The sequence below is a fragment of the Cinclus cinclus genome, chromosome 11 (assembly GCF_963662255.1).
Source record: "Cinclus cinclus chromosome 11, bCinCin1.1, whole genome shotgun sequence".
In the NCBI taxonomy this organism is placed as follows: domain Eukaryota; kingdom Metazoa; phylum Chordata; class Aves; order Passeriformes; family Cinclidae; genus Cinclus; species Cinclus cinclus.
This window is the reverse complement of record NC_085056.1, coordinates 3,220,479-3,237,438: the sequence shown is the minus strand read 5'-3', so window position 1 is coordinate 3,237,438 and position 16,960 is coordinate 3,220,479. Positions and strand designations below refer to the sequence as shown.

General features: G+C 39.6%; 1 protein-coding gene across 1 annotated transcript in view; it reads left to right on the top strand.

The window, feature by feature from the left end:
* Nucleotides 1-16,960, top strand: part of USP10 (ubiquitin specific peptidase 10) — a 47,253-nt gene that overhangs the window by 17,091 nt on the left and 13,202 nt on the right. The window contains exons 2-5 of the mRNA XM_062500096.1: nt 2,358-2,426; nt 5,580-5,625; nt 10,142-11,167; nt 16,696-16,787. Coding sequence (XP_062356080.1) covers nt 2,358-2,426; nt 5,580-5,625; nt 10,142-11,167; nt 16,696-16,787 — 1,233 coding nt within the window. The remainder of the gene's footprint in view (nt 1-2,357; nt 2,427-5,579; nt 5,626-10,141; nt 11,168-16,695; nt 16,788-16,960) is intronic.

The window sequence follows — 16,960 nt, the reverse complement described above, 5'->3', positions numbered from 1 at the left end:
CCAAGGGATGTGAAATCACAGTTTTTTCACTCGAGTGCGTTGTTGTGTCTCAAAAAGGGTAGAAAATTCTGTCCAGCTTGCAGAAGTTATTTCTGGGAGATGAGGCTGACTGGAGGCAGGGGAGGTTGGTTAAACTGGGCAGGTTTGGTGTCATCAGTCCTATGGCCTAAAGTTTATTTTGGAGCATTATTTCTCTCAATTATCATGTAGGGATCTTTTAACTGGTGACTTAATGGATGTTTAAAGCATTGGTAAATAAAGACAAATCAGATCAAATTCTCTTTATTTCAAGCTGAAATAGGATGGGGTTTTTGATCTTTAGTCTGACTAGGATGAGATGTTGGTAAATATTTAAAGTTTTAAATTATGCAGGAAGGGTTGCATAGACACAAATTTCTCTAAATGAATACACCATTAACACAGTTGATTAATGTAGTGTTAATGATCACTTTATTCAAATTTTGTCTTGTGTTTCCTCATTAAAAAAGAAGCTCAGAAAGAAGTAGCAGGCCTGTAATACTTTGCTTAAAAATGTTGGTTAATAAAGTGACTATATTATATTATTAAATGGAGAAATTAGGGTTGGATTTATATAACTTTTAATAGACTACACTTGAGATAATTGCTTTGTTCTGTTGCATGATAGTATCAAAAATACCTCCTAAAACATAATTTTAGAGATGAGCCAGCAAGTAATTTTCTTAGGTTTGTTTCTGGAATATGATAAATTCTAGTTGATATGTTGATGAACAAAATGCCTTGGTTATATTGGAAGTATAAACCAAGCCTGAGTCTGTGCCAGGACCTGTGAAGCCACTCGGGTACAATTTTGGGATCTGTTGGGTTTGGCTGTTGGATTCTCCCTTGCAGTTGGCTGGGGGAAGAGTTTTTGAAGCATTAAATGTTTAACTGTTCTTCACCCTTGGAGTCACAGATGTTCCAGTTTGTTTTGACTGTTAGAGTTGTTTGTAGTCTAAAACAGATTACATTACTAGTTTTTTAAAAACCCTGAAGGCCATTAAAATGGGCACACTCTGCCACATGTAAAAATGATGTGTGTATAAATCACTTCTTGTGTAAGAAAACGATGGCTTGTAATTGCTGTGGAATTTGGCTTTCAGTTAAGCTTTGAAATTTATGAATGTAGATGGCTGTGAGTCATGTAAACAGCAAGTTCCATTGGAGTAAACCACCTAAAATCTGGGGAAAAAAAATCCTGTGATTTGGTTATTGTGTGTGGCAGCAGCCCGTGCTTCAGAAGAGATGATTTCCCAGGTTTTAGGGATTCTTTCCTCTGGCTCAGCTCCCACTCTGGTATGCTGTGTCTCGATACAGCCAAGCTAAGGATTTACCACGAGCAAGACATTGCTGAAAAAACTTTTCTGGTGGGAGGATGGAGGAGAGCAAAGAATTTTCCAGAGTGACCCTGGGAGAACACGGAGATAAATGGGAGTGGGGGCTGCGGTGTGCTGGGCCAGACTGACCTGCTTTTATCCACATGCCAGGAGTGGTGTCTTTCAGTCCTCTTTGTCAGTTTTGTCAGTTTATTCAGCTCCTTCTTTAACTTCTTTGTGTCCTAATATCTCTGTCCTGAATGTTGGGGTGCTATTCAGCCAATTTCAGCTGGAGGTGGAAGCTGATAGAAACTTCCAGGTGCTGTGAAATGCCAATAGCTCAGGCCTTTTGATTGGGAATCTTTTGTTTTCTGTAAATTCAGTTTGCCTTTTTAAAGTGATTTTCTTTGTGGTCTTGTTAGGTACTTTTTTTCAGAGAGTATCTACATGCAGTAGATCTGAAAAGCTGTGGGAAGATAATGTTGGGGAAAGCTGTTTTATCTTAGGTTTGTTATGGGAGTTTCAGGCACAGAGAATTGATTTTTGTGTATTTTTCTACACCTGAGCAGTTTCAGTTTGTGCCCTCAGTACACTTAGTCTTGTGTAACTCCTCAGTTTAGCAGAACTCTGGAGAAGTAATTCTTGGGTTTTTTTATTTTTTCTTCCCTTGTGTGAGGGGTGAGTTTAGAAGTCAAGCCAGTCCTTGCCTTTGTGTGTATGAACTGATGCAACTCCTCATCCCACAGGATGGTTTTAAACTGGTCACAGGATGAGGAGCAGTTTGTGATCACCCTCAATGGGAATTTGAAGGAAAATGCTTTGTTTACAGTTTCAGAGCTTAAAGTTCTTTGCTAAAGATGTGGGAAGGAGCCAAGATGGGAGTTGGGCTGCAAGGTGGAGTTTCTGACTCCCAGCACTTGTGTCTGTTTGAATTCTAGTACCCTAATGGATTTTAATATTAATTTATTAATTGCACTGAATAGAAATCGTTCTTTAACAAAGATCCTTTTCTTTTATTTTTAGTATATTTTTGGGGAGTTCAGCCCTGATGAATTTAATCAGTTCTTTGTGACTCCACGATGCTCTGTTGAGGTAAGACCTACTTTAAACTTGTTTTAGAAATAACATTTGAAAGCTCCATCTCTTTGTGTGAATTTGAAATGCAACAATGCAAATATTATCATTCACTTGGCTTGCTAATCTACAAACTGAAAATTTTATTCAGTAGTCTTTTTTTCCATGTATGACGATATTAAGCCAATTTCTAGACATTAATTAATGGTTCCACCTTCTGCTTGTCATCTTTCAGAGCTGGACTAGCTGACAGTAGTGGTGGGATGTAGACTATGAATTTTCCTGCCCTGTACCTTAGTTTTGGTGACTTTTTTTTTTTTGAGAGATGGATACTGAGAGCTTTCCCAGCAGAATTCTTGGGTGTAAGGTGGGCTGCTAAGTCTTGGCAGCCTTTGGAGGCACAGGCATTAATATTTCTGGCTGGGTGGAGCACTGCTGACCCTCAGAGCTGTGCTGACAAGGAAGGCTGTGTGTGAGGTCTGAGAAGTGCATCAATAATGAAGTAATTAGTGACAGAGAGAGCCACAGAGTGGGAACAGTTGTGTTTGTGTGTTGGAGTTCATGGCATACTCAGTACATAGTACTGTAGGCTCTTACTCTCTGTAGTTCTTGGTAGAGAATGATGAAATCATTTTCCTTCACAGGGAAGAGTTTTAACCCATTGTCCTCATTTCCAGACTTGAAAAACAGTTTTCCTCTGGGTCAATTTCCATGTATTTCCTCCAGACATTTCCATTCAAACATTTCAGTCATGCTTCCATCCTGCCCTCTCAACATAAAGGAAACGAACACTCGAGCTGTAGATGGGGAAATCCTTTTGTCACAGCTTACAAACCATTGTTAATGTGACTTAGTTTCCTGTCGTTTAATTTTCCAAGGATAATTAGTATAATCAACTGCTGAACAGTGAAAGGGCATGAAGGGAATGGGGTGGGGAGTGAGGGAAGTTCAGAAAGGAAAAAGAATATTTCTTCTTTTTTGGGGGGTGAGCTGTGTCTCTGGTTGTGAGAAGCAGAAGAAATCTTCAGGTAATACCTGTTAGCTGTGATGATCCTGCTGTTCCCCCAGCAGAAGTGCAGCTACAGCAGTGGGACATTTTCATCCCTGTAGTGTCACCTGGAGTGCCCCCATCAGCTGTTCCCACACTTACTTTGGGGGTGATGCAAATGTCATGTCTTGACTTGTGTAAAGCTGTTCTCAAAGTATGAACCTGCAGCACTAGAACCAGTGTGGCTTCATTTTCTCAGTGTACCACTTCCTGGTTAGCTGCCAAAGTAAAGAGCTGTTGAACGATGTTCCTTCAGTTTGTCCTTGATCTGGTTCAGTTCAATGTTTTAATTACCTGGGCGATGAAATAAAAATTATGTTTATTAGTGTTACACTAATTGGTGTAAAAAATTGGTCTGAAAAAAGGCAGGGTGAAATCCAAGAAGGACGAGGCAGAGATGATAATGCTGCAGTGATGTTTGACACGCGTCGTGCTGGGGACAGTCCCCACGTGTGCTGCTGTCCCCTCTGAGGTCCCTTAACCACAGACCCAAGGGGTACTCCGGCAAGGGAGGAGTTAAAGCTAGAGGGAAATACGGGTTGGATATTAGGAAGAAGTTTTCTATGGAAATAGTGATCAGGTGCTGGAATGGTCTGCCCAGGAAGGTGATGCAGTCCCCATCCCCAGCTGTGTTTAAAAAACCATTGGATGTGGCACTGGGCGTTGTGGTTTAGTTGAGGTGTTAGGGCATGGGCTGGACTTGATTATCTTGAAGGTCTCTTCCAACCTGGTGATTCTGTGTGGTTCTGTTGTCTGAAGTGTCCCTTTTTACATGTTTTTTGTCCCATGTTTTTGCCCCTTTTTACATTTTTGACACGTATTCTGTCTCTTACCTGTTGGCTGGGATGGTTGTCATGACCCAGTTGTGTGGAACAAGTCAGCTTTGCAGGAGTGCTGTTGATTCATCAGATGTGTTGGGGATCAAGAGGCTGACTGCTTTTACTACTTTTTAAAAAAGTCTTTGTTTCCCTGAAGGTCTTTGCTTTGGGTAAAACAAAAATTGTAAGGTTTATAATAAACTGTTTGTTATACACATTTAGAGTGATTATTTCTTTAGCTCTAACTAAAATTATATTCAACCTCTGTTCAAAATTAATATGGAGCTTGACCCACTGATTTTCATTTTTTCCTTGAAGAGATGATATATTAAGATGTATTGAGATACATAAATGGATTTACAGCATGTGTTTTTTAATATGCTTTTGCAATGGAATTTCAGGAATATTTTTCTTACCGTTTCTCCTGCACTGGTGTCTGCAGTGCATTAAAAAGGCAATACGTGAGTAGCTGCAGCTTTAGGGAACTGAAAACTTCAATGAAGAAATCTCGTATTTGTTACACCACTGGAGTTGCTATTTAGAATAGCAGCGTAAAGCTGCACTGTCCCCTCCGTGTTGTATCTCCCACTGCAGAACCAGTTCTCCAGGAGCTGCTGGAATGAAGTGTGGCAATTCTGCCACAATTCTGCCAGTTCTGCAGACACAGAAGCTTTCAGCTGCTCAGGAGGTTTAAGGGGTAGGTGAGGGGGGTTAGAAATTGCCCAGCTCTGGTTACACCACAGCAAGGGTTCTGTCCACCCTGAGTCCATAAAATGATGGAAGTGTTTATACAAGATGTATTTACAAACCCTCTGCTGTGGGTACATTATGCTTAGGCTGATCAATGTGTTCAAGAATCCACCTTAGCTGAAACATTTCAAGGGCCACACTGGAGCAGGTTGAGAGTCAAAAGGTTTAGTTGTGATTGTTGGCTGTGCCAGAGTTTATCCTTATCCAGTTTGGTCTATCTTTAGCTTTTGTCTAAAAAGAGGATATGTTCCTCATCCTAAAATGAGTTGATGAAGAAAGATGCTGATGCTGGGAGGTGAATTGCTTGAGAGGTTGGTGAGCCTGTAATGTGTAACCAAGATTATCTTCAGTATTTGTGGTAATCTGCAAGGATGCCTGGAGCTGCAGTGTGGGATTTGATAAATATAGAAACATGAGTTCAAGGCATCCTCTCCAAAAATCAAATCTCAACTGTGATGTTATTTTTAAAGGATTCGGATGTTTCATATAAAACTGATATGGAATGTTCATAGATTTGCTTTGCCTTTAAATAAGTTTCATTTCTTTTTTGTACAGCTCCCCCCATACAATGAAACAGTTTCATGTGGTATTAAATCCACAGGTAAGTTGCATGATGGTAAGAAATCAAGATTTTTTTTTTTTTTTTAAAACTTGAAGGTTGTGACACTTTCCTGAGATTACTGTAACCTCTGTTTAAATATGATTGTTCGAACTTGCTCAGCACCTATACAGGCATATATTAGGCAGGTTGGTTTTTAAGACTACTGAATGGTATCTGTGAGAGGTTTTGAAAATCCTGCACTGAACTTCAGCTAATTACAGTGGACATCTTATTCCTCCTTCACTGTGCTACCACACGGAATCCTGTGGAGACACTGTAGGATGTAGCTGTGAAAATGAGGGGGGCTGAAGAGCCATAGCATGAGTATTTTCAAACAGTTACAGCAAGACTGCTCTGCAAGCAGTGCTCTGTTCTGTGCTCCCTTTGACTCTTGTTTCTGCCTGGCTTGGCTGTTTTTCTGGAGAATCCTGGTTTGTTTTTTTTTTTAATCTCTTGATGAAAGTGTGACTTGATGTAAAAATAAATTACAGAGTTCCCCTTTTAAAGCTGTAACACTCACAGGTCTCCTGTGCCTCAACCCATACCTCTTACAGCTTGACTGTACTTCAGAGTTGCAAGAAGTGGAAGGGTAGGTAGGAGCTGCCTTGGGATCCTCACTCTGAATCATTTCAACCAAACTTCCATGGTATTTAAGCAGCAGGTCAGTTAGTTTTTGGTTTCCTCCCTGAACCAGAGGAGAGCAAGGAAGCTGAGTCTCAGACAGATGTATATGAAAATGACTCCAGATCTTCTTAGAAAATCATGGAAGTATCTGACTGAGCATTTCTCAAGTGCTCAGAAGAGGAGTAAATTACACATTAGTGTTTAAGAACACCTGATCATTGTGCTTAGACTTCAGCCTTGCTTTTAAAGATAAACAAGATAGGCAGTCAGAAGGAAGAACCACAGGTCTCATTTGAGAGCAGATCAGCAGCACTTCTGCCAATTCAGGAGTTTTATTTAGTACAGGACCAGTTTTAGGGCCCTGAGTAGTTTTAAATAGGAGTTACTAAGGTTTTTTAAAAAGGCTATGTGTTGTGAACTGTCTGTTGGTGACAGAGGCATCCAGTCATGTATTGCTTTGTCTAACTGGGTTTAAGTTTTGTTCTTTCAGACTGAGATTTTAATGTTCACAAGCCATACAGAAAGATGGTTTGTACAAATGTCTTTCAGATCATTCCTAGACCTTGAGAGAACCCCTCCCAGCCCTGAGATTAGGTAATGACAGCAAATTAGGTTTTGCTTGAAAAATGTCTTTAACAAGCTTCCACTGTACTGTGCATGCACATTATCACTGTGATGGCTGCATAGGAAGCTGTGCAAACTAAACTGGAATGCTTGGTTATGCAGAATATTTATATTTATGTATGATGACACACACGTACCATGTTACCATTCCCCATAGTCTTCATTTTTTTCTGTACTTATCTTCAGTGTTTAACTTTAATTACAGATGAAAATATCTGATAGGAGTAATCAAATCATGGCTTAAGCTCTAATACGCAGAACTCTGTTCACACTAATTAATACCGTGCATTCACAGATTTTGGGGTTGTACATAGACTGTCCTTGGAGCATCTGTTGGTGCTTGTTTCAATATGTGTGCCGTGTTGTTCATGGCACAGAGATCTATTTCAGTCCATTCAGAAATAGAGCTGTGAACCAGATTGAAACAAAGATGCCCTGAAGCAAAGTGGAAAGTCAAAACAAATAAGAAGAAAAAATTACCTCTTATTCTTCTCAAATGAACTCGACACAGTCTTACAGAAAATGAGCTTCTGCCAGTCATTCCATGACTAACTGTACAATAGCTACTGGTATTTATTATTCTAATCTTGCTGTAAGGTGCAAAGATTAATTGCTCAGATGTAGCTTCCTAATTTGTGTGTTAAGTGCTACAGCATCAGTTATGCTCTTGGCAGGGTTTCAGCCTAAGATATTCATTGTGCCATAACTGTAAGGGATGTGTTGTTTTCTGCTCCCCACTAGCCCTGGGCGGGCTCTTGTGAATAAATGGATAAATTCACCAGAACCAGAAAAAACACTCGCTTAGAGGATGTTTTTTGCCAGGTTAGCTTTGGGTCACAGCAGTGCTGGGAGCTTGCTGGGGAGGAGAGGGGCAGGACAGGGGTGCAGAGGTGACACCTTTAACCTTGGGCTCTGATGGACTTGGCTCGCCCGTGGAGTGAAACCTCATTCTTTGTTTTGAAGCAATTACTATTTCTTGGAACTTGGATTTTGGAAGAGAAGTCGTCCTGTGTTAATTGAACTGCTAGGGACTTGAAATGTGCCCAGTAATTAATTTGTATCAAGGTTGGAGGAATATTGGGTGTTACCAACTGTGCTCTGTGCTGTTGTAACAAAGGAAGGAAAGAACCAGCTCCTGGCTCCTGCTTGAGCTGAGCAATCACTCCATAAACAGATAGGAATGGTTTTGTTGTGGATTTGTATCCCTTAAAACCCCCAAAACTTTGCATTTGCACGCAAATGAAACAGTGGCTGGTGTGGAGCTGTGTGTGCACAGCCAGCCCCTGGAACTGGAGGTGCTGCCTGAGCTCTCCCAGCCCTTCCCCGTGCAGACCAGGCACAGCTTCCCCCCTCCCTGGCTCCAGGCTGCTGATTTATTTCAAAAGGAACTTCAGCCCTCTCTTCTGGGTGGTGATGGCTCAGCAGTGATTGCAGAAGTGCTTGGTGAATGGCAGACAGGGTGTTAAAAATACTTTCTTACAGAGAGACGGAGAAAAAAATTAGCAATTTGAAATTCACTCTCTTCCTAAGATGATTTAGAGCAACTAGATGTGTGTGGAATTTTTATATTAAAAAAGTCTCCTTTAGTCTGACTGGCAGCAAGATTGAAGTTGATTTGTGATGTGTTTGCTTCTCATTTAGTCAGGTTAATAGATCAAAGCAGAATAACAATTAACATTTTTATAATTTGTTCATTAAATCATAATATGTTGTTGGTACTGCATGGATAAGTCGGAGCTCAACACACATGGAATGTTTGTTACTCTTCATTTGATGTTAAAAAATGCAGATTCTTGTACCTTTCACATTTTTTAAAGCTAAATTCTTTGTTAGCAGATTTTTCTAGAAAATAGCCAGAATTGCAAAACTTCTGTATTGACAGTCATGTATCAAAATATTCCCTACTACATTGTTTTCCCATAGGATTATTTCATTAGGTGTGTGAATAACTAATTTTCTGGGAACTGTTGGTTGCTTTTTGTTGTGTTTAAAAAAAATCCACCTCATTTTTAGTGAATCTGTGCTGTACTTGAAAATATGTATTTGTTGACATGTCATGAATAATGTAAGTTGCACAAAATCTTAAAAGTTTAGTGCTGTATCCACTTAATTCCTTTGGAACTAATACCTAGTGTTGTTTGGTTCTGTAGGAAGTCTTAAAAATTGGAAATGTGTGTTTTAGCTCCCAATCGTTGAGGAAACACAAAATATTAAAATGTCATTTCTTTGGAACAGTAACATAGAAATGGTAAAGACCTGCAGAGCTGTAAAATGTCAGCTTACCTTCAAAATTCCTGAAACTGTTTAATTAATTTTATATCCTCACTCCATAGTTACAGAAGTAGTTGTAGCTGAAGTATTCAGTGTTACTAGTTAGCACACATATATTATAACAATAAATAAATTCCAGGAAATTGCCCAACTTGGTGACTGAAAATATTTCGTGAAGCTGCATCCTTTCATGAGACTATTTCTTAGTGTTTCTTTAGTTCCAGGGCAAATAAATAAATAAATCAATAAAACAAAAAAACCTGTTCATAAGATTTCAGTACAACTCCTATGTACAAGTTGAATGCTGATTTATGTTGAGGAATGTGTTGTAGTTCACGTCATAAGATCCTGGACTCATATATATCATTACTCGTAGTAATAAATTTAATTGTGATAAATTGGAAGAATTTATCAATGAACCCAGAGGCTCAAAAGCTTTAATTGCAGTGTTCCATGCGATTAATATTTTTTTTGGTTATTAAGGATTATGGTAAATGTTTGATTCTGATAAATCACACCAGGAATACCAAACCCAGCCCCTCTAAAAGCAAACCTGTCATATGGGAAAGTTAAAAAGGCAAAGGCTTGGATTTTGTAGTTGTCATTTGAACAGACCGGCTTGAAAAAAGCGTGGAATTAAGTATTATACTCTATTTCATAGACAATTATCCAGTAATTAATTTAATGCAGATCATTCATGTAGACAATGGACTTTAATAGTTTTTCTTAAGAGGTGAATTTAACAGGGGTCATGTGCAGGAGCTGTGCAGTGATTTGGAAATCACATAACTCTGGTTAAGAAAGCCTGAATCATGCTGTGCTATCTTTAAGAAAATGATCTTTTGGCAGCTGTCCTGGTTGAGAATGAGAATCCCTTTTGTTTGGGGGAGCGTACTTTGTTTTCTGACTATGGGAAAGTAGGAGAGTGTTTTTCTTGCTTTTGTAGCTTTGTCATTCAGTGTGGTTCTCTGACTGAGATTTGCTTTCTCTTGTCCAGGGGAAGAGTATCAGAGGATCGAATTTGGTGTCAATGAAGTTATTGAGACTCAGTCATCTGTCCTGAATAACACCGACTACAGTATTTCGAGTACTCTGAATCCTCAGGCTCCAGAATTCATTCTCAGCTGTGCACCAGCTCAGAAAACCCCAGATGATGCTCTCGGCGACACAAACTACAACTCCATTGACTGCCAGTTCAGTGACCCCACCCTGGCTCTGGACAGCGGCTCCAACGCTGAAAACGACGGCTTGGCCGGAGGCCTTGGGCAGAGGGAGCGGAAAAAGAAGAAGAAAAGACCCCCCGGATACTACAGTTACCTGGAAGATGTCCCCGACGGCGTGGCTGCCCCGGAGGCGCTGGTGAACGGGCACGCCTCGGCCGCGGGACTCAACAGCCTGAGCACGGAGGACGCGGAGCTGGCCGGAGACCTCCCCTCGCTGGCCACTCCCAGGACTTGCAGCAGCCCCGCCAGCTCCGTGGACTTCCTGGCCGGAGCTGCGTGTGCCGAGCCCGGCCCCGGCAGCGCAGCCCCCGGCAGGACTGCCGGGCAGCCCGAGGTATGCCGCCTTGCTCATTCTGAACAGTTGTGCCTCCCCCCGGAGGCCGTCAGAGATAGCCCCCTAAGGACAGCTCTTGTACAGGCTTATGCTGGTACTGATACTACTGAAACTCTGGGCGTTACTAATGGACAAACACTTGAATCCTCTGGTGAGGACACAGCTGCCAATGGGGTAGAATTGCACACTGTGGAAAGCACTGACTCAGACCAAGCTAAGCCTGAGGAAGCTTCACCTACTACTGAGGCAACGGTCCCGCTTGCAGGATCAGTCCCTGTTAATCAGCCTGCAAAATCGTGGGCTAGTCTTTTTCACAATTCCAAGCCCTCTGCTTCCACATCTGTGGTCTATGTTGAGACTAAGTATACCCCTCCTGCCACATCTCCTCTGGTCCCTGAAAAACAGGTTGAAGTCAAAGAGGGGCCTGTTCCAGTTTCAGAGGATCCCGTAGCCATAAAGATTGCAGGTATAGTTAATACACACGAGTGGATGTTAAACTGGAAGGGTATTAACTCTGCTTGTAAACAGGAGTGTGCAATATTGATAGAGAACGTTCCTCTGGTTATGAGCTGACTGTTCAAACACTGCATGAAGGATGTCATTTGAATAAGCCAGTTTGTATCCCCCTGGGTAAACATTCCGACCAGGCACTGCCATGTCATTATCTGAGATAAAGGGAAACTATTGCTGCTTGTCAAACAACTTGTCAAACAGTCTGTGGAAGTGATCTGTGGTTTCAAATAGGCTGTGTGCTGTTATGAAAAGGAGAATATGTTACTTTTGGCCAGAAAATGGTGTGTTTGTTATCCACTATTTACAATTTTGTAGTGTATTCCATTACAAGAAAAGTATTACTGTATTTATACCAAAGTAGCTGAAATTCCTGGACACTAAACAGCAGTTAAGTGTAATGGCTACATAGGTCTTACTTCAGAAATTTCAATTCAGGAAATATCATATTTACTAATATGCTTTTTGAGGAGTCTGTCCTTCCAATTTAACCATTATAAACAGTACTGCTGTATCTACCATAACCAATGCTTGCTGTTCCCAGTTCAAGAATTACCCTAAGGAGCTGTCCAGAGGGGACATCAGGACAGGGAATGAGTGATACAAAAGCTTTGACTCTTGGTCCTGTTATATTTGTGGTCCTAATGGGAAATGCTAGAAACTGCAGGAGTTAATTGTGCAGATTCAGCCAGAAATGGTGAAGTTCTCCCAGCCTGGGTGCATTTTGTGTCACTGACTCACCAGTGGTAGAACCAAAGGAATTATTTTAAATCTGTGAAGCGCTCCATGTGTGAGAAGGCTTTGTGCTGTTTATGTTACAAGCTAATTTGTAGGCTTTGAATGAGACAGCTTCAAGTCAGATTTCCACTCTGAACAGAAGCTGGCCTGGAGATGATTTTCAGAGTGCCTAGAATTGTGTGCTGCCTTTCCTACCCTCCTTACTCAGAAATGGTTTCATTACTCAGAATTGTCTGTTGTGAGAAAAGCTGTCAGAATAATTGATATTTCAGTGCATTTTTCACTTAGGTGCCACAAACACTCTATTAAATAAACTACACACACACACATATATATATATATATATAAAAGCAGGTAATTACAGTCTATATGAAACCGTATGGAGAATGACTTAGAAAATCTCAAGCTATCATTTGGTAATGATTTTAACTTCCAACTATTTTGTGGTTCTCATAAAGCTAGGATTGGTTGCCATAAATGGAAAAGGTTTTTTATCTTGTCCAAGTTGTTCCAGCTCTAAGTTAATCTTCTAGACTTTCACTGTTTCTGTACTATTTTTTGCCACCAGGTGGGAGCAGAGGTTTTTAGTTTGTCTTCAATGCAGTAAAACACAAATGTAAATTTTACCCAGTGTTCTTCTGCACCTTCAGTATTGTCTTGCTGTTTGGGCAGAGGAATAATCTGAGTATAGCTAAAAGGAATTCATCTGCTCCTTGTAGCTGATTTAGATTGGAGTCATTGCTGCAATTCCTGTAATTCAGATGTTGCTGATTTAGGTGTAAAATGTTTTACTTGAAGACCTGAATGCTTTATTTGTACTAGAGTGTTCTCTGTCCTGTTTGGGAAAACAGGTACCTGAGTGCTTTGTTCATCCACCCACACTCAAAAATATGTTACAAGAATTTCACTGCATGATTTCCAGACAGATCATTTGCTCTATTCTGTATGTATTTAATTTCAAATCTCCTGCCTCAGTGATCACTCTGTGAGGGTCTGTGTGTTTGTTGGGTGTGTTCCTTGCTTTCCCTGTGGCTGAGTTGAGATCCTCCTGTTGGATTTGCTGGGAATTCAGCAGCTTCAGCTCATGCCAGTGGGAATGAATTTTTGACCACAAGTGCCATAGAGTGCTGGACACAGGTAAATTCTACACCTGAAGTATCTGGAGTGAGCAGACAGAATTAACAAATCAAATTAACTAACAACCCAGTGTTGGAGTGCTGAGGTCCTTCTGCACAGTTTTTATTTAGGACAGGTGCTCAGCACACAAGAAGAGAAGTCGCTTTTCCAGGGACAAATTATTGGTTTGTACTTGAATTTCAACAGTAATTACAAGGGAGGTTGATGATTCACAGGCACCCTGAAGATAATTTAATGCTGCTTGATTCAACCTGCAGAGATCTGTGGTTCCTTTAGCCTCAAAGACAGAAGCTACACGAGGTAAGGAGATGATCAGGACTAGAAAATAAATAGAACAGACAAATTCCATGTTAATCTTGGTGAGGAGTAAATACTGAAAAGGTAATTTTAGCAAGTGTCCAAGAGGCATCTGCTGTGCAGGTGCTGCACTTGTGTGTTCAGAAAGGGACAAGTGTAGTAATTATGCACCACAGCCTAATTTAGATGCCAGGCCAATGATTTGAATAATTCATATCTAAGGGATAGTAAGGTTATAAATTATATTGATAAAAAATAAGACTCTTCAAGGCTTTACTTGTCCCATTTCATAGTTGGTCCCCTACAATTATAACCTGATAATTAATAATGCCTTATATAATGTTGGATATAAGCTAAGGAAATGCGTTATTGGAAAAATATCAATTCTCTGAGTTCTCTTTTAACTCTTCTTGATGATCTTAGGAAAAATTGCAGTAAGAGAATCTAAAAGAGTTTTCTGAATCATGTTCTTTTCCAATGTTTTCACTGTGGGTGATGGAGGTTACAGGGCCCATAAAATCTGTTTACAGCAGTCAGGATTTCAGATGGATTGAAGAACAGGAACTTTTAAGATTTGACTAAATCTGAAATGGTTTTAAATTAGAAGGAAGGGAATCCAGTAAATACAAGTATGGAAGGCACCAGAACAGAAATCAAATGCAAGTACAATGTGAAGAGCTAATGGTAGAAGTATTGGAGGAAAGGATCTGGAAGTTATAAGGAATTGATGAGTGTCTTTAGTACAGCTGAAGAAGACAAAGTTTTTTCCCCCAGTGTCTGTTAATACTAATTTACATGGAAAACATGTAAAATAACTAATTCTGCTGCAATTTAATGAATTCTTGATGCAGTGGCAGTCTTTGGACATTCCTTCTGAAGTAAAATTTCGTAGTGCAGCAGGAAAAAAGGAAATAAGATTTAAAGACCATGTGGGCAGACATGGAAAATTTAGAGTTAATTTGTCTCAGATGACATTGTTGGCATGACCATGGTTGTAAATCCAAATTTACAAAACAAATTCTTAAAGAAGATGGTGATTCACAGTTCTGTCGAGACTAGTGATAAGGTGAAATTAATTCAGATTTTAAGAAAAGTGTTTCAGTGTTACATAGTAGAAAGTTTTTTTCTTATTGTAAAGCTAGGTAAATGCTAGAGCAAGGAGCTGTGGAGACATCCAGGGTCCTGGGGGGATTATAAACTTCAGAAATGCAGCCTTTTGTACATTCAAACTGCATTCTTACAGAAATGTTTTTGTTTAGGGTCATCCAGCAGTGTTGTCCTGGGATTTTTTTAATCATTGTCCAGATTTGAGAAAGAGCAGAGTGACAGAGACAATATTCTCTAAATCAAGGCCTTAAGCCAAGTGTTCAGTTCCTAACTTGTAACCAGCCTTATCTCTTCAGTGTGGATGCATATCCACCAGGCTTCTCTTTCCTTAAACTCTGGGCTTGCTTTGTGTAGGAAATCACCTTGTTAAAAAACACTTAAGAGATAATTGTAATAACAAAACCCAATTAATGAACTTCAGCTAAATGCTTTCTGTTTATGCACAACAGACTTATCTAGCCATTCCTCATTTCACAAATCAGTACCCTCCAAAAGAAATTAGTTTTCTGGGGGATGACATGAGCTTTCCAACAGGTTTTGAAATGTTGTTTTTTTTTTTTTTTCTCACAGTTGTAAGTGTATTTTTCTTCTGATACATTTTTAAAAGTTCTTTTAGTTACTGTGTGCTAGATGTAAGCTGGAAATGTGCTGTTGAATGTAATTGCTGTACACAAACCCAGGTCTTTGTTTTAAGAAGCAAAACTCCCAGGAGTTGCACTGGAGCCTGCTCACAAAGCAGCTTTGTGACCACAAGAGGATGCTAAAGGTCCTCTTAATAGCTTTTTTTAGCAGGAGACAAAAATGGGGAAGAAAAGAGTTAATGTAAAAAGTTACTGATAGACACAAAAAATAGAAACTTTTCCTGTTACTTTTATCCTTATTTTCAACAATGATGAGTTATGTTAACAGAAATACTGTGTGTGAACACAGTTCAAATGTTGCTGCTCTAACAATACATTCTGAAGTACTTCAGCAGTAATTTAATAACATGTTTTAGCCCTCAGTAGAAAAGAATCTTCTGCATCTGTGCTACATCATCTTCCATTTTACATTTCTTTACTGTCTGCTCTTTCAGTTGGCAGGTTCTTTATGTAACAGACAACTAAAGTAAAGATTTTTTTTTTTTTGTCAATTTTGTTTACTTAGAACTGATGTTGTCTGCAGGAAATGTGATCTTACAGATAGGGAGATAGCTTGGCAGTAGAAGGATGTGGATTTTGTTTACTGTTCTGCCACCTCCTCTGCTTACGTACAACTTTGTACTTCTGTTTTTGTACCTGTTTCATACTATTTTATCTTTTAGTCCTGTAGTGAACAGCTCTAATTCTTTAAGTTTATAGTGTATAAGAGCTTTAGAGCCCCTCACATTTATTATAAAAATAAATAACCCCACTGGTACACAATTGTTGTGTTTACTTGCAATTTGTATTTTGTCTTGTATACACCTTATTTTGCAAGTTTAAAGTATATGAGCTCTAATCTTTTCTTTAAACAGTTCTTATTTAGGTATCTAAATAACAGTCAGGATTCCTGGACAAACTTCCTTTGTTGCTCTTGATTTCATACAGACTACACATGCAGTGGTTTCTGAGTTTTAAACTTGGGCCATTGCTGAAGGTTTTGAAAGCAGGAAAGAGTAGGAATTCTGTTATGTAAGGTTGTTGTCTTGTAGATTTTGGAAGTGTTAAATAAAGCAGCCTGTTCTGAAGAGCAGAGCACATCTGTCTGTCTGTTTGCACCGAGATGATTTTGTTGCAAGATAGTGGATGGTGAAACTTCTAGACTGAGACTGCTGCGTTGGCTTCATCCCTCTTCAAAGCAGAAAAATGTGGAAAATACTTCATAAATCTGGTGACAAGTGATTCCAGCTAATGGCATTTTATATCTGTGTATGTATCTATGTAGCAATATAAATAAAATACCTGGATTTAGGAAAACAAAATCCAAATCAATAGGTCTTGTTTTGGAATGGCAGTGATCAGTTTTGTATCAGCATCTCCTGATCCGAATCCCAGGATGTCTTCGGTGGAAGAGAAGCCTCTGATTTGGAATGTGAGCTGTGCTTAAATGGAGTGGAAATCATTTGCTGACATTTCTGGGAATCTTGTTCAATGATTTGAGTGACTGTGTAATGCTGCAGCAGATATTTGATTGATGGCCACAAGAGTTTTGCTGATGCTCAATTTACTGTTTCTCATTCTGCAGAAATACTGGAAAATGTAAGACTAATACATAAACCAGTGTCTTTGCAACCCCGAGGGCTGATCAACAAAGGAAATTGGTGCTACATCAATGCTGTATCCTTCCTGGGAAAAAATTAATGCTCTTAAGTTGATATTTTTATATTGTATCTGTCAGAGTTTTTCTGGATTGTTCTGGTAAGTATTTTATAAAAGTTTTTTTTTTTTTTCCCAGATCCTGCTCCTGTGGTTAAACTGTTGAAGTGTAGCAGCCAGAAATCTAGGGGGAT